The sequence below is a fragment of the Bubalus bubalis genome, chromosome X (assembly GCF_019923935.1).
Source record: "Bubalus bubalis isolate 160015118507 breed Murrah chromosome X, NDDB_SH_1, whole genome shotgun sequence".
NCBI lineage: Eukaryota > Metazoa > Chordata > Mammalia > Artiodactyla > Bovidae > Bubalus > Bubalus bubalis.
The window spans coordinates 55,633,808-55,653,980 of NC_059181.1; the positions used below are offsets into that span (position 1 = coordinate 55,633,808).

Sequence of the window (20,173 nt, forward strand, 5' to 3'; positions counted from 1 at the left end):
TTACAGGTGTTTTGTGTTTGGCCACGGCACGCAGCATGTGGGCTCTTAGTTCCCCACCCAGGGATCGAACCTGGGCCCTCTACAGTGGAAGCATAAAGTCTTAGCCACTGGACAACCAGAAAAGTGTGATAGGTGGTATTCTTTTTTAATGGTTAAGTCTTTAGCCAATTTAGAATTAATTTTTCTGAATTGAGTAAATTAGGAATCTAATCCCTCTTCCCCAGAAGACAGTCATTCTCCCCAGACCATTTTACTAAATAGTCCATCTCCCAATGACTTGAAGTATCACTTTTGTCATTTACTAATTCCCATAATACATTGATCTAGTTTTTCTATTCCTACTCCCATATTACAATGTTTTAATTACTAGAACTTTGTCAGACATTTTGAATTTGGTTAAGACAGTACCCTTCTCTTTCTTCTACTTTTATAAAATTAGATATTCTTGCATATTTAAGGCACCATAGGAACAACAGGTCTGCAAGTTCCATTTTGCAGTTTTTATTGGTAATGTATTGATTTTTAAAAAATTAATTTGGGAAAGAACTGTCATCTTTATCATGTGGATAATGTTTGTGAGCATAGAGGGATGTGGGTGTTTCCCAAGCCAACTTGGGAAATAAGGGTGCCAGTATAGGAAGGTGCAAAGCAAATAGGAGCCCAGTGAAGTTCCCAGTAGTCCAACTGACGGGCATGATCTTTGGATGTTGGGAGGGATAAAAGGAGGGCTGCAGGTCTGGGTGTTTTGTGAGCTGACTGTGCATCTGAAGATCTGGGTGGGACTCTGCTGTGTGCAAGCCAGCTTGCATATATCTAGCACACAGAGGAGCTCAAAAATTTTTGTTAAATCAGTTCACAAAGGAGTGACTCAATTAAATTTTGGAGAGATTATTGTGTGCCAAACAACCTGCCAGCACTATTCATAATAGTGCTAATCTTCATAATAACCCTTCCAGACAGGTGTTATGACCCCCCATTTGACAGGCCAGGAAAACTGAGGCTCAGAGAGGGGAAGTCCCTTGCCCATCTTCAAACCCAGTTCTTTATGATTCTAGAAGTCATCCACAGAAGGGACCAGTTCTCATTTCCATCATTCCACTCATTCATCCATCTGTCAAGGATTTACTAAGCACCTACTGGGTAGCACAACAACCAAATAACAGCAACCGCTCTAAATGACATACAGTAGGTGGAGGGCTTCTAGGAAGACCACCTGGGCAGCTGGACTTTAGGTACCAAAAGGGTGAGGTTTCTGGTGTGCACCTCCAGGCAATGTATTACAGCTGCCTAGGCCTCAAGGATAGGGCTTCCCTGGTGGCTCAGTGGTAAAGAATCTGACTGCCAATGTAGGAGGCTTTGGTTCGATCCCTGGGTCGGGAAGATGCCTGGAGAAGGGAATGGAAACCCACTCCAGTATTCCTGCGTGGAAAATCTCATGGACAGAGGAGCCTGGCAGGCTACAGTCCATAGGGTCGCAAAAGAATCGAACACGACTTACTGACAAAACAAGGCCTCAAGGCTATGGCTTTGGCTGAGGAGGCAACGCTAGATCAAGGTGGCAGCACGGTTTAGGCAACAAATATTACGAAAGAAATGGCAACCCACTCCAGTGTTCTTGCCTGGAGAATCCCAGGGACGGGGGAGCCTGGTGGGCTGCGGTCTATGGGGTCGCACAGAGTCGGACACGACTGAAGCGACTTAGCAGCAGCAGCATTACGAAGATTGGCCTAGAGGGGGCGCGCTTCCGCAGGTAGAAGCGTAGCCTGGAGACGCTTCGCGCGCAGACAGGCCATCAGTACGCAGGCGCAGAGGACCCAAGGCGCGGCTTAATATCTTGCGGAGGGATAATTTGCGAAGAGAAGGCGTGCCTCAATCAAATTACCTCTCATTGATTTGCCTCTGTCTCTGAGGGCGTGGCCCCTTCTCGGAATCAGGGCCGGCAGAACCTAGCTCTCTCGCAGTTTATAGGCATAGCTTAGGGCGGGCTCTTGAATCACCCCTCAATGATTGGTCGCCTCACTCGGAGGGCGTGGCCCGGCTATCAGTCTATCCGCGGTTCGGTCACTTCCTGTGGAGTTTCCCCAACCCGAGGAGGAGGGGGAAGAGGGCGGTCGTCCGGGGTTAGGTTGAGGGGGTTGTTGGTCCGTTCTGGGCGGGGGATGACTCACGGCCCATCCCATCTCCCCGACGCCGTCCGCCCGCGCAGAGCTCTCTCCATGGCTTAGCGGAGGAGGCGGTGGCGAGCGGGGGAGGGGACTCTTAATTTGTTAGGGGGACCGGGCCGAGGCCCGACCGGCCTTGCAGGGCTCACCCGGGGCCGGGCGTCATGTCTCATGCGGCCGAGCCAGCTCGGGACGGCGTAGAGGCCAGCGCGGAGGGCCCTCGAGCCGTGTTCCTGTTGTTGGAGGACCGCAGGCCGGCCGACTCAGCCCAGCTGCTCAGGTGCGGGGCCGCCTGGGGCCGGTAGTGCTAACTGGGGTTCCTGGGGGCCTAATCTTGGGGCAGCGGGGGCCAAAGACTGTGATTGGAGGCCCTTGGGCTAGACTTGGAGGACGTCTGGGCGCCCGACTTGGGGGGGCACTTAAGGAATCTGGCGGTGGCTTGCTTGAACTGAAGCTTAAAGGAGTCTTGGAAGTGCATTAAGGGAGGCCTGGTTCAGATTTGGGTGGCCTCTTGACTAGGTCTAACAGGGGCTGATTCTGTTGTGTCCAGAAACTAGTCTAAGGTTGCTGAGCTTTGAGTACTGAGACTCTGACTAGAGGCTGAATTTGGGGTCTTTGAGTCGGGTATGAGGGGACACTCTGAGGTGAGGCACTCACTGATTTGAAGGGACTTTTTCCCTCTGGGAAGGGCTCCTGGAAGAGAGATGTACCGTCTTGGGAGCTTGATGACTCCCAGTGGCTGGTTGCTGGAGGCTGTGTTTGAGGATAACATGACTCTAAAGGGATTTGGGGGTATCTCGAATATACTGCGTGGAACCATCCTTGTGAGTGTGTGAGTGAACAAGAAAAGCAACATTAGTCAAGACTTGATCAGAATAATCCCCTCACCTGCCCACCCATCCAGCTGGGTAGTGGAAGAGCCGTCTTCCCAACACCCCTATAGGGGCTCAAATGGGAGACAGACAGGCAATGGAGATGGTGCCACCTCTTATCTCAGAGAAGGCCTCAGACCTTATTTCGGAATCCAGAGGAGGGTCTTGTTCCTACTACTGCCTGCCCTAGTCTCTCAGCCAGCCCTTTTCAACCCCTACACACACACAGACAGTTTTTGTGTGTGTTTTTTTTTTTTAAATCTTACCTTTCCAGACTGTCTCTCCAGCCCTGGAGACAATCTTGAATCTGACCCTAGAGCTCGAATGAGCACCAATTGCACCATCCTTGCCTAGGTGGATCTTCTCTGACATCTTAGCCTCACTTCCATCAGAGGGCCTGGAAGCCCCAGCCCTCTTTGTGTATACCCTGCCTATCCCAGCCCTAGTGCCCACCTCTTCCAACTTCTGTGCAATGGATGTGTGAGCATGGGAGGGGGCTTTGCATACTTTCTGCCTTGGGATTGTGCTGAGCTCAGCGGCTCCCTGAGCTTCCTCTTCCCGGCTTCCTGGGTGGTTTTAGGGCCCCAACTGTGGGTGAGGAAAGGGAGGAAGACAGATTCTTGGGGAGGGGCAAGAATTCTTGTCAAGTGAAGTCAATGACAATTTCAGGATTCTAAATCTTTGACTAAATTCAAGGATGCATATCCATCTGTCTATATGTTAATGTCCCTCATACATTAGGGTCTTGCACCCAGCATGGAGGGTTGAGTAGGAGCCTTTCCATAAATCAATTAACCATCTTCTGATGTCTTTATAACAACTTAGAGCATCACAGTAGTGGCACTAGTTGAAGGGGAGGTGTGTTCGTGGCTTCTCATTTTGTGTGTCAGCGGGTTTTGGTATTGGAGGTGTGTTTGTGTTTTGATTTATTCAAAAAACTGGAGAGGGCTGGGCAGGCTCCTCTGACCAAGAAAAAAATGTTCATATAAAGCGGATCATCCGCCCAAATTCTCCCTCTTTTAAATACAGATTGTTGGACCGAGGGGAGTCTGTTATTCGCATCTTGTTTTTGGATGCCTATTCGCATCCCACAAACTCTGGGGCAAGGTTGGTGGGGTGGCGGTGGGGCTCATTTGCAAAGTGGTGGATCCTTCAGTAAAGTGAATCAGCTACCCCAGTTCTCTTTGTGATGCATTCAGTTTGTGTTACAATAGACTGTTCTGCAGAGGGATGACCCTACTTGGACCAACGTGGGCTCACTTTCAGCAGCTAGGAAAACAGTGGGGGACTGTGGGGGCTGGGTGAACTCTGAATGCAGAGTCAGGAATCCCTCAAAGTGAATTGTCACTCCTAAATTCTTCATTTCTATTTTCCTGAAACCCAGGTTGTACACGTGATTGTTAGATCGAGGAGCTGGGATCCAGGCTTATTATTTTGAATCTTAAGGAACTATGGGTAACACGGAGCAAAAGAGAGCGGGGAGGGAAGAAGACCTGGGAATTCATGGTGGTGGTTTTAGCAAAGTGGCGGAACGCGAAGGCTACACTCGGTTCTCCTCTCTCCTGGTGTGTGCTTCTGTTCTGTCTCTCTCTCTCTCTCTGTGCGTGTGTGTATGTGTCTCTGTCTGTCTTAGGGGAATGATGTCTGCATAAAATCACTGACCATTACCCCTGCCTTTTCCCCACCCTCAGCCTGAACTCTTTGCTTCCGGAGTCCGGGATTGTTGCTGACATCGAGTTAGAAAACGTCCTTGATCCTGACAGCTTCTACGAGCTCAAAAGCCCACCCCTATCGCTACGCTCAAGGTATGTCTCCTCTGACTTCCCCTCCCGATTCCTCAGGCACCTCCATCCCCTCTTGATGGGCAGAGGTCTCAGTGCCAGCCCAGCCCATTCTCTCACCAGCCTAAACTTTTCAGAGAGTAAAATTAAAAGCCAGAAAGAGCATGTAAAAAGCAGGAGGCCAAACTAGGATTCCAGTATCTCAGACAAAATGTCCTCTGCTTCCTCCCGTCCCACCTGCTCATCCATTCATAGATAGAAATTGCGCGTGCCTGGAGTTCCCAGACCTGGGGCGTGGCATGCTTAAGTCCAGCCCCCAAGTGGGTGGAGCCGTTCCCCAAATCCCTGGTCGTCCTTCCTCATAACTCCACGAATTCACTCCCCTCGCCCTTTAAGAACCCCTGCTGGTGTCTTCTTTCCCCCCAAGCTTGCAAGTCGAAATGTGCTGAGTCATGGGCCTGGGCTCTAAGAGAGGGGAGGGGACCTGGAAGAGGGGCAGGAAGAGAGGATTGTGAAATCTCCTTTTCAAGACTGACTAGCTCCTGGGACCAGAGGCCCAAGCAGGGAAGAAGAAGGGCTTTCGGTTGCCCGGAAGCCTGATGCCCACCCCCAGGAGATCAGGGAGTATGTCCAGCCCGAAATAGAGCTTAGGAGCCTTCTGTGCCACAGTCTTAATTCTGTTTCTTTCAGCTCTTCTTTAAATCGCTCCCAGAGCTGAACAGTGGTATCTCAGCTCAATATATGAACAGGCCCCAGTCCTGGCTTCACCCTAAGGACTGAGGGCTAAAGTTGCCCCAGCAGACTGTGAGCCCTGAGTGTGGCGACTGGGTCTGGTTCCTGTATCTCCCCTCTATGTTGTGGCCTCTGGAGGTGGAGAACAGGCCAGGTTCTTCTGTCTGCTCCCTCCCCCTGTGACTCCTTAGGCTGGGAGCTGAGACTTTTAGCTTACCTGTGGACCCGTATTTCCCATTCCACAGCCTCCCAATATCACTGCAGGCCACACCAGCCACCCCAGCTACACTGTCTGCATCATCTTCTGCCGAGGGCTCCAGGACCCCTGCCATGTCGTCGTCGTCTTCATCACGGGTCTTGCTGCGGCAGCAGCTAATGAGGGCCCAGGCCCAGGAACAGGAGAGGCGTGAGCGTCGGGAACAGGCCTCTTCCTTCCCTAGTCCTGCACCTGCCTCTCCCGCCATCTCTGTGGTTGGCGTCTCTGCTGGGGGCCACACACTGGGTCGTCCTCCCCCAGCTCAGGTGCCCAGGGAGGTGCTCAAGGTAAGGCCACATCCAGAGGCCCTGGGAGGGGCTCCTGGTGACTGAGGATTGGCCCTGGTGGCTTTGGGGTGAGGTCCTAGGGGCTCTAAAAGAGGGTCTCAGGTACTGGTAAAAGCGGGCTGTGCTAGTGTCCCACTGTGCTTTGGGTTTCCAAGGTGTTCCCGTGGAGTTGTGAGGGGTTCTTGGGGGCCATAGGATGTCTTGGTGGCCCATGGAGGTGCACGAGTGCCCTGGAGTCTGTGAAGTGACTCAGTAGGAAGCACTTTGTGTCTGGCGATGCATTAGGAGTTCTTTGGCATTGGAGTGTCTTGGGAAGCCATGTGTGTGGTTCCCAGGTTTGTTAAGCGGGGTCAGAGACTTTGCAGACGTGGGGAGTCTTGGGGACTGTGACAAGCTGCTCCAGAAGCTGAAGGAGTCTGCCAGCCTTGGGTAGATCTTGGGGGGCTGTGCAGGCTCTCTGAGAGAGGGAGTTTGGGTCCTAGGGGAGAGTTACCAGTGTTTGGGGGTTGGGGGAGGGTTCTCAGATTCTGGGCCTGGCTTGCCATCCTGAGGCTAGAAACAGATGACTTCTGGGAGGCAAACTGGAGCTCAGAGTTGCTCTTTCTGAGCCCTGTTCTGCCTTGTTCCCTCCTACCCTGTCTCCCTTTTATTCCACAGGTGCAGACCCATCTGGAGAACCCAACACGCTATCATCTACAGCAGGCGCGCCGACAGCAGGTGAAACAGTACCTGTCCACCACACTTGGGCCCAAGCTGGCTTCCCAGGCCCTCACCCCACCACCAGGGGGTGCTAGTGCCCAGCCGCTCCCCACCCCCGAGGCTGCCCACGCTCCTGGCCCCACCAGCAGTGCTCCCAACAGCCCCATGGCGCTGCTCACCATCGGGTCTAGCTCAGAGAAGGAGGTGAGTGGCTGCAGACGACCCTCACATGTTCCCCCTACCCCAGCTTCTTCTAATGCTCCTCTGTATTTCTCCCAGATTGACGATGTCATCGATGAGATCATTAGCTTGGAGTCCAGTTACAATGATGAGATGCTCAGCTATCTGCCTGGAGGCAACACGGGGCTGCAGCTCCCTAGCACAGTAAGGCCCTAAGAGGGGAGGTTGGTCTAAAAATTTGTGTGTCTCTCTGTCCCTGAGGGATAGCTTACGTACACCCAAGCTGGCTACATATAAGAGATTCTCACGTTGAATTGTACTGAGATAGAGTGTGGGGGCTGGATGATAAGAACGGGGCACATCAGTGCCCTGGGGCCACGTTGGACTGCACAAACAAGTTGACTTTGTAGATTTTGATACATACACAGTGGGAACTTTATGGACATATTAGGGTATACCAAAGCACTCAAGCTTCACTGTGAGAAAAAAGAAGAGGAGGACTCTTGTAGCATTTTGAATGTATTAAGATATTCAGATCAAGAGGACATACACAGACCATGAAGTGATTGGAACATGATATGCCAAAGGTAGCCAGATTTGATGTACTTGGACCTTGAAGTAATTAGAACGTACCACATCTCTTACAGTGAACTGTGCCAAGAGGCTGGGTCCTTGTAAAGATTGGATAAAGCTTTCTAGAGTAAGAGATGTACCAGTGAACTATAACATTCTGGTTTTGAACATTCCAAGAGTCCCATAACTCGCTTTGGGACATAGCAAGTGGTTATAGCTTTACTTCTTTCCAGCTCATCAAGAGGATAGAAACGCGTGTAAAAATGGTATCAATTTATCAGAATTTTTCATTGATTTGGACAATAGCTAAAGATTGGGATTTATATTAGACAGATCCAGTGGACTAGTGAGGGGGTTTCAAGAAATGAAAACTCATCAAGAGGTGGGACTGATCGCTTATGGATTAGTTTCTTGCCCTAGAAATCCCGAGATCAGAATGTACAAGATGTTAGAGTCAGGACCTTGGTGAATAGCAGCTGGAGATTGTATGTAATGTGATGCAATGCAATCACAGCAAAAGACTGGAGATTGGGCTGGGGAACTTTCCAGAAGGCCAGATTTGGGGTGAAATATTGCCATGACAATTTCCCAAGGTCTGAGAAGACTGGGTTGGAGTGTTTCAAGAATGCTGAATTGGAATGTCATGCTAGGAGGGGCTGAAATGTTGCATTGGAGCTGATAAAGACCTGAGAAGGGTGGTTTTCTGGCACTTCTCTTCAGAGCCAGCCCTGGGGTTTGGGAGAGAAGCTTCAGAAGTCTCCAGGGGATTGGAGGGGCAATGGGGTCACCATGAACAGGCCAGGCAGGGTCCAGTCCCCCTGCAAAGCAGGGTAGGACCCCTTGACCCTGTCCTCCCTGTGAGTCACCGTATGAAATTCCCTTGATGGAGAAGGAAGGGTTCCCACATGGAGCCAGGCAATCCTTGCATTGGGGGGGGGCCATCTTTGGGGTGTGTGGAGGGTCAGGAACTAGGTTTGGAGAAGAGGCCAAGCCTGGGGTCTGTTCCAACCATGGTTTTTCTGCTCACTCTGCCCACAGCTGCCTGTGTCGGGGAATCTGCTTGATGTGTACAATAATCAGGGCGTAGCCACGCCAGCCATCACTGTCAGCAACTCCTGTCCAGCTGAGCTGCCCAATATCAAACGGGAGATCTCTGGTAAGGAACAGGGTCTTGGCCCCATGCCATCATCCTTTACCCCAGGGCAAGCCCCATTTCTACCAGGTCTGGAGGTCAGGCCTGGTTATAGGGGAAGAAGGTTTAAACAGACAGTAATGGGGGCTGTTTGCCACCTTTGGCCATATGGCCTATGGTCCTGCTTTCAGTCCGCTTCCTCTTCTCTTGGGTTTAACAAATAGCCTGTCACCATGGCTTCTTTAAAAATCGTAAAAAGGATAGCACTTTGTAAGTAGTTACTTCCCCTGCCTGCGCCCACCAAAGCCTACCCCAGTGGCTACATGTGCTGCCCTCCATTGTCTGTCACCTTTCCCGGGCCCAGAAGCCCTGACCACTACCCCATCTCTTCCAGAGACGGAGGCCAAGGCCCTTTTGAAGGAACGGCAGAAGAAAGACAATCACAACCTGAGTGAGTGGGAGCATGTACCCCTGGCTGCGTGCCATGCAGCCCTGCTTCACTCTGCCCAGCCTTCCTTGAGCGGGTGGGGCTCTCCCTGCATCAGCCTCTCAACTCCCCAGTTTTTCTCCTTCCCTCCTCGGCCTATTGATGACTCTTCTTTCTTTCCCTTGCCTTCCAAGTTGAACGTCGCAGGCGATTCAACATTAACGACAGGATCAAGGAGTTGGGCACCCTCATCCCCAAGTCCAGTGACCCGTGAGTCTGGGCTGGGAACCCCAGGGCCAGTGGAAGGTGGGATAGGGGCCCCACTCCCTGAAAGTCATTCCCGGGTGGGCCTGCCCTAAATGGGAACCACCCAGGCAGTCCTACTCATGTGCCTTTTTCTCACCCAGCTTCCCTCACTCTGAGCAGGGTGGCAGCCCCTCACCATGTCCCAATCTAAATTTAGGTGCATGACATGGTCCATGTACCTCATCTAACCCCTGCATGAGTTTTCTGCTTATTTAGTACTTCTTTTATTTACTCAAGAAATGTATTCAGCTGCTTCTGCTTTGTGCCAGGTACCATGCTAGGCCCTGAGGATACCAGAGGGCACAAAACACACACAAGTCCCCGACCTCATGGAACTGATGTTTTAGTGGGGGCAGACAGCAAACAAGATAAATAAATCTGGTGGTTATGATGAGTGTGGTAGAAAGGAATGAAATATGGAAGGAAGAAGGGGGGAATGTTGGGAAGGTCACAGTTTGGGGTGAGGAGGGTGGGGACAGGGCAGGCCTCAGCTGGTGAGGAAACATTTGAATAAAGAGCCTGAGTAGGTGAGGCTGGAGCCATCTAGGTGTCTAGGGAAAAAGAGAGCTCAAGGTGGAGGGCAGAACTGAACTGGAGGCCCTGATGTGGGAATGATTTTCCATGTTCTAGGAGCATTGAAAAGCAAATGTGGCTGCAGGGAGATGAATCAGAGGGGGTCGATAAGAGAAGCAGTAAGGGATCAGGTCAGGGAGTCTCCTGGGTTTGGAGTGTGATGGGGCATCATTGGAGGGTTCCAGGCAGGTGGTTTTCATCTGAGCACGCCATACCCTTGATGGGCCTACACTTCAAGTTCCAGGCATGTGGCTGGGTGCTCCATCTACCTGCTGTAGTGCCCCTTTCAGCTCCCGAGAGACTCCATTCCCTTCTTTCCCAGCATTCCCTTCTTTCTTCCCCCTCGGGCTCCACAGGGAAATGCGCTGGAACAAGGGCACCATCCTAAAAGCCTCCGTGGATTACATCCGCAAGTTGCAGAAGGAGCAACAGCGCTCCAAAGACCTGGAGAGCCGGCAGCGATCCCTGGAGCAAGCCAACCGCAGCCTGCAGCTCCGAATCCAGGTCTGGAAGGAGGAGGCAGTAGCAGAGGTGGGGGTGGGGGGCTTCCTGAGGCAGAAGCAGAGGGAGAACAAGCCAGGATTTCCCCTCTGGGCATATTTGGGGGATCCCCAGGCTTCCTGACTCACATGTTGATGATGATGACGATCATAAGCAGTGATCATAACATTGTGCTAGTGCTAAGTTGCTTCAGTCATGTCCGGCTCTGACTCCATGGACTGTAGCCCTCCAGGCTCTTCTGTCCATGGGATTCTCCAGGCAAGAATACTGGAGTGGGTTGCCATGCCCTCCAGGGGATCTTCCCCACCCAGGGATCGAACCCATATCTTATGTCTCCTGCATTAGCAGGTGGGTTCTTTACCACTATCGCCACCTGGGAAGATTAGTCATAACATTAACAAGAATAATAATGAATATTGGCTAACAGATATGGTGTTTATCTTGTGCCATGAACTGTGACAAGAGCTTTCTCTCCATTTACTAAGTTAATACAACAATCCTGTGAGACAGGGACCATTATTATATCCATTTTATGGATTGGGACTCTCAGGCTCAGAGACAGATGGTAAGCAACTTGCCTAAAGTTATGCAACTAGTGAGTGGCAGAGGCTGAATTTGAACCTAGGCAGCCTACCCTTTTAACTCTTAAATCCCCTGCCTCTGAAGGACCTCTGAACCCCATCTTGTCCCACACCGCCCCCACCTATGTTTTGCAGGAGCTGGAGCTGCAGGCCCAGATCCATGGTCTGCCGGTGCCTCCCACCCCAGGGCTGCTCTCGCTGGCTGCAACTTCAGCCTCTGACAGTCTCAAGCCAGAGCAGCTGGATGTTGAAGAGGAAGGCAGGCCAGGCACAGCAATTTTTCATGCAACAGGGGGCCTTGCCCAAAGTGCTCCCCATCAGCAGCCGCCACCACCACCCTCAGATGCACTTCTGGACCTGCACTTTCCCAGCGACCACCTGGGGGATCTGGGGGACCCCTTCCATCTGGGGCTGGAGGACATTCTGATGGAGGAGGAGGAGGGGGTGGTGGGGGGACTGTCAGGGGGCACCCTGTCCCCACTGCGAGCTGCCTCTGATCCCCTGCTTTCTTCAGTATCCCCCGCAGTCTCCAAGGCCAGCAGTCGCCGCAGCAGCTTCAGCATGGAAGAGGAGTCCTGATCACGCCTCACCCCTCCCCTGGGACTTCCCCACCCAGGAAGGGAGGACCTGTCAGGATGAGGCCCCACCTTTTCCCCCACCTTTCCATGAGACTGCCCTGTCCAGGTGTACCCCGGGGAAAAGGAGACTTGATGAGGCCCCACCTCTTCCCCACAGGAAAGGCCAGTGCAGGTGTTCAGGCATGGAGAAGGTAGGGACATCAGGGCCTGTCTCCTGCAGATCACAGCCTGACCTTGTCCCGTGGCACCCGCCCTTGCCCAGGTGAGGGAAAGAAATGGGATGAGGTTGGCCCCTGGCCCCTAGGGACTGTCCTAGCTGGTTTCCTGGGATAAAGAGGTGTCTGGATACTGCTCCATCCCCTCTCTTGGAACCACCAGTCTAGTCCATCCTGGGAAGGAAGAGGAGTCAAAATGATGGCTGTCCCAGCTTAAGTGTTTAAGCCCTGTCCCTTCCCCTGTGAATCCTGCCCTGCCCAGGCAAGGAGCAGAAGTGAGGATTAGAGCCAGCCGCTTCACCTGGGAACTCAGTCCTGGCCTTGTAACAATGGAGGACTCAGGCCCTGCCCCTTCCCTATAGGAACAACTCAGCGCAGGTATTTCAGGTGTGGAGGAGTCAGTAAGATCAGGCAGCTTTGTGGACATCACAGTTTTTGTCTCTTAGCAATATCCCATCTAGCATTCCATACTGCAGGGAGGAGTGGTACTTAAGCTCCCCCCGAGCCCCCCCCCACCCCATCTTAACCTGGGACCAACTTGATCTAACCTAAGAGGGCTTTAAGCTGGCCTTGCCCTTGAAGAAGGGGGCAGATCTTGAAATCTTGTGGGTTGACATTCCAGACCTAGATCAGCAGTGAGTGAGAGTTAGACCCCGCACCCTTAGGCAGAGTGTTGTTTTGTTCCTTTCAGCGGTAGACTGGAGAGGTGATGGAGATTAGGGAGTACTTGGTCCAGTTTTACACAATCAGCACCACAGTGTTCTTTTTCAACATGTAGAGGAACAGGATGAAGGAAGGGACCTTTCCAGGGAGTTCCCCAGCCCGGGAACAAGTGGAAGCCTATCCCACCAAGACAGAGGCATAGGGGGAGGATTGCAAAAGCATACATACCCACTCTTCTGTTTATCTGATTTTTTGACTCCCACCCCCTACTCAGAAGCTAAGTCACCCCCAACCTCTGGCCTCCACCCAGTTCTCCATTTGGAGAAATCCTCCCCATTTCAGAGTTATCAAGAGACACTCCCTGCTCATCCCCATCCCTCCCACACATATACCCAAGGTTGTCAGCTTTGAATTGTTGGGGCCATGCCCCGAGGAGGGTGTTCTGAGGGGTTTGTAAGTTTGTGATTAATAAATGCTAGGCGTGTTTGATGCGCTTTTAACTTTGGCAAAGAGTCTCCTGTCCTTGTTTTTGTCTGTGGAGTGAGCATGGCTCATGAAGGCCAGGAGGGAGAAAGGTTCTTGGAAGAAACAGATTTGAGAGGATGAATAAAAGAATTTAGGTAGAGGGGCTGGAGGAAAACAATGTACAAACAAAATCAGTCCTCAACTATCTGCCTGGCAGCTGGTTGCAATGTTGTACCCAATTTATTGTTCTAAGGAATTTTTATCAAGATAGTACTGGTTCCAATTCCTATTTCATGTTTTAAGAAACACAGATTAAGAATTTAAGAACTATCTGAAGATACACAACTGGTAAATGGATGAAGAGCTTAATGGTAAAGTTAGGTAAGTGAGGGCTCTGGTTTGAAAAATGTCACGGAGGACAGACGAGCCAAAAGAGATTTTCTTGCAAGTTCACTTTTGAAACAAAAATATATGATGATATCTACTGGAAAACAGTAGAAGTATTCCAGATGGTGAAAATGGCAAAGACAAAAACCGTAAAGGTAGAGGAATAAGCAGACAACTTGGTTTTGGAACAGATGTTGACATTGGGGGGGGGGGCGGATTTAAATGGAAGTGAAGACACAAGTATCTTAGGTTGGGAAAAAATACTCTTGGGATTTCTCAACCTAACTGACTCCCAGGACAGGTATCAGGCTGCCTCCTGTGTCACCCCCATCCAACATTGACCCCTGAGCACTGGGACCCAGCCTGGTCCTGTGTTTCCCCAGTCAGACTGACTACCACACTGCCTTGCACCTTTCTAGCTTAACATACTGTGAGTCCTAGAACCTCGTTGCTGAGCCTCTACCACCAGAATGGTAGTTCTCTGATAGCTTTTTTTCTCCTCAAATTTGCTATATTCTATTTATTTTACAAAGATAACATAACACCCAGAAATGGTTTTTTTTAAGTTTGTATTCTGGAATAATTCAGATTTACAGAAGTGTGGCAAAGAGAGAGAGTTCTCAATAGCTATAATCCAGCTCCCCCTAACGTTAACAGCTTTAATAACCATGGCACATTTCTTAAGGCTAGGAAAATCCCATTGGCACAGTACTAGGAAGTCCAGACTATTTGGATTTCACTGGTTTTTTCACAAATGTCTTTTTCCTGTTCTAGGATTCAAGTAAGGATACTCTATTTGCTATCTCTCTCTGTGTAACAAATGACCACAATCTTAGTGGCTAAAAAATCATGCATTCATTATCTCCCAGTTTTTGCAGGTCAGGAATCCAGGCTGGCTTAGCTGGGTCCTCTACTCCAGTGGCTGTCACAAGAGTGCAGTCAGGGGAGGTGTGGGCAGGACTGAGGGCTCATCTGAAAGGGGGACTGGAAAAGAATCTTCATGCTAATATGGTTTGGGCCAGACCTCAGTTTTCTGCAGCCTGTTAAACTGAGGGCCTCAGTTCCTTGTTGGCTGTCAGCTGGAGGTGCCCTCAGTCCTTACCATGTGTGCCTTTCCTCCCATGAGGCAGCTCACAACATACGTAGTTTGCTTCATCAAAGTCAACGTTAGAAGAGTCCGCTAGCAAAACGGAAGTTACAATCTCTTGTAATCCAATATGGAAGTGACATCCCCTCACCGTTAGGGCATTCTGTTGGTTAGAAGCAAATTACTCAAGGGAGAGGATTACACAAGATCATGAATATCAGTAGGACCACTGGGGGGCTGTCTTAGAAGCTCCCTACCACACTGGGTTGAGCTGTCATGTTTTCGTGGTCTCCTCTGACGGTTTCTCTGTCTGCCCATTGAGAAGGCGTTGCACTATGCCAGAGGTAACAAGCACATCTAGTACCCAGATCTTGGTTTCTAAGTGCCACGCTCCAATAAAAGGAACATGGGCTCCTTGGAGAAATGCCTGATTTTAAGGCTGATGAACAGAAATTTAACAAGACAAGCCTGGAGCATTGTGCAGTGCCAGAAAAGTAAGAAGGAACTTAAAAAAAAAATGAGACTGTGTCATAAAGATGCGGGAGCCAATCTGAAAGAACTCCCAACAGCCAAAGGTAGAACAATCTGAGCAGCAAAAAAATAACAATAGTGCTGTATTATAGTCCAAAAACTAAATATCCATGATTCTATACTTATATAAATCAGTGATATGATTGTATAAGTAAATAAATGCTGGAGATGGGACAACTCTTCCTTGCATAAGATTTCCAAATAATAAATATAGAAGGAATGAGAGAAATGGAAAATTACCACTAGAATACCACAATAATAATTACTCTGGACTGGATCCACAGCTAAATGCTAAAATTAGCGGGCAAAACTTGAAGGTAGGCACAGAGTGAGCCTAGACTGTACATTCTTTCTGCCTGGGTCAGGTTCAGGACCCTGCTTGGAGGGAAGTGGAGCCTAGGAAGAAAATAGCAATATAGCTGAGCTGGGTGGAAGAGATCAGATTTCAGACCTTAGGATTAGCAGGCATGGTACTGGAGATAAAAGAGCTTTGTAAAGTCAGACTTTCAGAAATTATCATAGGCATTGCTTTAGGTCTTTGACCAAATGCTAGGCTGTGCAGGTTTAGAGTGAGGCACTGCGAGACCAAGCAAAGATCAGTCCTGGGCTTACATGAACTGAATGGATGCTTGCACATTCCTGGGAGACAGAGATTTTGACCAGCCTGAGTGGAGACTCTTTACCCAATACCCCAGTGAGAAACAGACACTCCAGAAAGACCATGCCTTAAGACCATGCCACTTCAGCTCTAGAGTAAGGGTTACTATAGATCTTCTCCAAAATATGCTAAAAACATGCTTCAAAAGGATCAAGTTGAATTGTGACATTTAGAATGTATGTAGATATAGCATATATAACAATAACACAAAAGACAGGATTTGGGAAATGAAACCATAGCTTTGCAAGATTTTTCCGTCTCATATGAGATGGTGCAATATTAACTTTGAGTTGACTGTAATAAATTAAGGATGCATTTTGTAATCACCAGGGCAACCTCTAAAAAAGATAATGAAAACAGGTACAACTCAAAAGCCAATAGAGGGCTTCCTTGGTGATCCAGTGGTTATGAATCCGCCTGCCAATGCAGGGGACACAGGTTCAATCCTTGGTCCAGGAAGATCCCACATGCCACAGGGCAACTAAGCCTGTGTGCTGCAACTACTGAAGCCCGTGCGCCTGGAGCCCATGCTCCACAACAAGAGAAGCCACCGCAATGAGAAGCCCGTGCACCACAACTGGGGATAAGCCCAGTTTGCACAACAATAAAGACTCAGTGCAGGCACAAATAAATAAATATTTTTTAATAAAAAAGCCAATAGAAGAATAACAATTAAATATGGCAATATATTTGGTTAACTCAAAAGAAGGTGAGAAAGGAGGACAGAGAAGATCAAAAACCAGAAGGAACAAACAGAAAACACATTACAACCTGATAGAGCTTATTATGACCATATCAATAATTCCATAATATGTAAATGGACTAAAAGCTCCCATTAAAGGGAAGGATTTTAAGACCAGAAAAATAAAAAGCAGGACCTAACCATAGTTAGGATTAGGGTCAGGCAAGTGATGCACTTGCCTTGGGCACAAAATCTAAGTTTTCAGTTGCTCAGTTGTGTCTGACTCTTTGCAACCCCATGGACTGCAGCACCCCAGGCCTCCCTGTCTATCACCAACTCCTGGAGTTTACCCAAACTCATGTCCTTTGAGTCTGGGATGCATCCAACCATCTCATCCTCTGTCATCCCCTTCCCCACCCTCCTTCAATCTTTCCCAGCATCAGGGTCTTTTCCAATGAGTCAGCTCTTCACATCAAGTGGCCAAAGAATTGGAGTTTCAGCTTCAGTATCAGTCCTTCCAATGAACACTGAGGATTGATCTCCTTTAGGACGGACTGGTTGGATCTCCTCGCAGTCCAAGGGACTCTCGAGAGTCTTCTCCAACACCACAGTTTAAAAGCATCAGTTCTTTAGTGGTCAGCTTTCTTTATAGTCCAACTCTCACATCCATACATGACCACTGGAAAAACCATAGCCTTGACTGGACGGACCTTTGTTGACAAAGTAATGTCTGCTTTTTAATATGCTGTCTAGGTTGGTCATAACTTTCCTTCCCAGGAGTAAGCGTCTTTTAATTTCATGGCTGCAGTCACCATCTGCAGTGATTTTGGAGCCCCCCAAAATAAAGCCTGCCACTGTTTCTACTGTTTCCCCATCTATTTGCCATGAAGTGATGGGACCGGATGCCATGATCTTAGTTTTCTGAATGTTGAGCTTTAAGCCAACATTTTCACTCTCCTCTTTCACTTTCATCAAGAGGCTCTTTAGTTCTTCTTCACTTTCTGCCATAAAGGTGGTCTGCATATCTGAGGTTATTGATATTCCAAGGCAGACCATAAAAGGCCAAAAAGTGGACAGTGGCCCAATTCCTGGACATCATCACCCCTTCTCCAAAATATCTGGTGTAATCCTCCCACTTACTAGCATATGAAATACTCAGCCCAAAAAAACTACCCCAGGTTTCAGGTCCATTCTCACTTTGTAAGATGACCCTAGGCCCTGGGGCCACTCCTGCCTTCTGAGAAGGACCAGATTCTCTCTGTGGGGTGTGTATCTCTTTAGATAAACCTGCTTTCACTTTACTATGGTTTGCTCTTGAATTCTTTCCTGTGCAAATCCAATGACCCTCACTTTGAGACCTGTCCCAGGGAATCACCTGAGACATGGGACATGATCATCCTCTCTCACCCCATTCTCCTCACACATCAGCTAGATGAAAGAAACCAATTAGAGACACATAAAACGGAAAATAAGAAATAAAGATATCTCTGTTTTCCCATTATATGATTTTGTACCTAGCAAAGTTTAGAAAATGAGAAAGTGAAAGTTGCTCAGTCGTGTCTGACTCTTTGCGACCCCATGCACTATACAGTCCGTGGAATTCTCCAGGCCAGAATACTGGAGTTGGTAGCCTTTCCCTTCTCCAGGAGATCTTCCCACCCAGAGATCACACAGGTCTCCCGCGCTGCAGGCAGATTCTTTACCAGCTGAGCTATCAGCGAAGCAAACCTTAGAGAATCAATGATAAAACTAAGGATAAAATTATTCAGCAAAGTGGGATAATACAAAATTAACAGGCAAATCAATGGCCTTCATATATACAAATAATAACCAGTTAGAGAAAACCCCATTTATAACAGCACTAAAGAAGGTAATATACCTTACGAAGGAACCTAAAAAGAAATGTGAAAAAAAAAATCTATGTGAAGAAAACTTTAAAATTTGTCAAAACCCAAAGATCTTTATAGCACACACCAAAAAAATCATCTTAATGTATGAAAAAAAATTTTAAATCAACCTGGAGGTCAGGGAATCCCAGTATGGAATAGAGGCTGTGACAACCTAATCCAACTCTATTGTAAATGTATGACATAACATCGCTGAACAGCATGGGGAGAAGATATGCTGACCTAAGTAACCCTGGAAAATGGTATTTTGACTGGAAACTCCAGAGCTAAAAGACAAAGGGAACCATATAAAAGCATTTAACTTTGGTAAAGTTGTCTCTCATAGGAATACAGGTTAACAATTCTGATATTGCAATCCATATACACTGGGATCAAACAATTAAGTAAATCGGTGGTGGATGGCTGGAGCTGGGTTTCTCACTGTTGGAATGGCAGGCTACAGATGAGCAAGAAGGGAAGGTTAAGATGAACCATATGGTACTGGAACATCAGTATGAATTCATGCTGATCTTAAAATATAGAGAGATGAATAGATGCAGAAATACTTAGAGATATGTGTGAATACATGGGTTAGCACGCATACATTGATTTTTTAGTTCATAGAATCATAAATGGGCTTCCCTAGTGGCTCAGCTGGTAAAGAATCCGCCTGCAATGAGGGAGACCTGGTTTTGACCCCTGGGTTGGGAAGATCCCTTGGAGAAGGGAACGGCTATCCACTCAAATATTCTAGCCTGGAGAATTCCATGGACTGTATAGAATCATAAACATGGTTAAAGGACAACTGACAGACTGGGACAATATATATGCAACATATATTGCAGCATAGTGTTAATACTCCCAATATAGAAAGAATTCTTGAACATTAAGGGGAAAAAAGTCCAAAAAGCCACTAGAAAAATGGGGAAAAGATGTGGACAGTTCACAGATTAAAATGGTCTTATTTATATGAAAAGCATAATTTTACTCATAATTAGAGTGACACAAATTAAAACTATACTAAGAGGATGGATAAACAAATTGTGGTATATCCATAGTATGGAATTCTACTTATAAATAAAAAGGAAAAAATATTGATACATACAACAACTTGGATGAATCTCAAAAGCATTACACTGAGTGAAAGATGCCAGATGCAAATGAGTATATATTGTCTGATTCCATTTGTATGAAACCCTACAAAAGACAAATATAATCTCCCATGACAGAAAGCCAATCAGTGGTTGCCTGAGATGGAGTGGAGGGTTGGGATGGGTAACTAAGGAACCTTTTGAGGGTAATGGAAATTTTCTATATATTGATTGTGGTGGTGGTTACAAGGTATGTGTTTGTCAGAACTCATTGAATTATACAAATAGGTAGATAGGTAAATAGAGAATATATCTCAATAAAGTTCATACATTAAAAAAAGTAAAAAAAGAGACCTGGCTGAAATAATTTTCCCACAGCAAGCAGATTATTTAGTCTGATGAAAATGACAGAAAAAAATGCAGGGGCATGGGTTTGATCCCATGTGTGCTCCAAGAAATAAAGGATACAATGAGATGTCATTTTTTTGTTCTGAGATTGGAGAAAATTGTAAAATAGAACAACACAGATTATTGGCTAGGCTGTGAGGAAACAGGTACTCAAATACGTTGATAGTGGTTATGAACTTGGAACAGCCCATTTGGGAGGGAATTTGGGAGTATCAACTAAAACCAGATATTCATGAAAAAAAATTTTTTTTTAATTTATGTGACTGCACCAGGTCTTAGTTGCAGCACATGGGATCTAGTTCCCTGACCAGGGATTGAACCCCCTCCCCCTGCATTGGGAGCACGGAGTCTTAGCCACTGGACCACCAGGGAAATCCCCAGATATTCATTTTTTGATGCAGCAATCCCAGTTCTATGAATTTACCCTGAAGATATACCTCAGATAATAATTTAAAAAAAA

General features: G+C 48.0%; 1 protein-coding gene across 6 annotated transcripts; it reads left to right on the plus strand.

Moving 5' to 3' along the window:
- The first annotated feature begins 2,080 nt into the window (after positions 1-2,080).
- TFE3 (transcription factor binding to IGHM enhancer 3) lies at positions 2,081-13,028 on the plus strand. 6 transcript variants are annotated; one of them, XM_025277381.2, is made up of 10 exons: positions 2,081-2,442; positions 4,419-4,489; positions 4,726-4,839; positions 5,793-6,090; positions 6,748-7,173; positions 8,581-8,698; positions 9,069-9,125; positions 9,296-9,371; positions 10,337-10,484; positions 11,198-13,028. In XM_025277381.2, exons 4-10 carry the CDS (start codon positions 5,878-5,880, stop codon positions 11,639-11,641), a joined length of 1,482 nt encoding a protein of 493 aa, XP_025133166.1. In that variant the 5' UTR covers positions 2,081-2,442; positions 4,419-4,489; positions 4,726-4,839; positions 5,793-5,877; the 3' UTR covers positions 11,642-13,028. The 6 variants fall into 6 exon arrangements, with proteins under 6 accessions (XP_025133166.1, XP_025133167.1, XP_006043615.2 ...); XM_025277382.2 differs by having other exon boundaries at positions 5,812-6,090; XM_006043555.3 differs by lacking the exon at positions 4,419-4,489 and having other exon boundaries at positions 2,083-2,442; positions 6,748-6,807; positions 7,069-7,173.
- Positions 13,029-20,173: the final 7,145 nt, after the last annotated feature.

Bases quoted from the DNA above. Each gene is read 5' to 3' on its own strand.
- TFE3 (XM_006043553.3), top strand. From the start codon at position 2,327: ATGTCTCATGCGGCCGAGCCAGCTCGGGACGGCGTAGAGGCCAGCGCG. The intron at 7,174-8,580 runs GTAAGGCCCTAA...CTCTGCCCACAG, and splicing joins GGCTGCAGCTCCCTAGCACA to CTGCCTGTGTCGGGGAATCT. The intron at 10,485-11,197 runs GTCTGGAAGGAG...TATGTTTTGCAG, and splicing joins GCCTGCAGCTCCGAATCCAG to GAGCTGGAGCTGCAGGCCCA.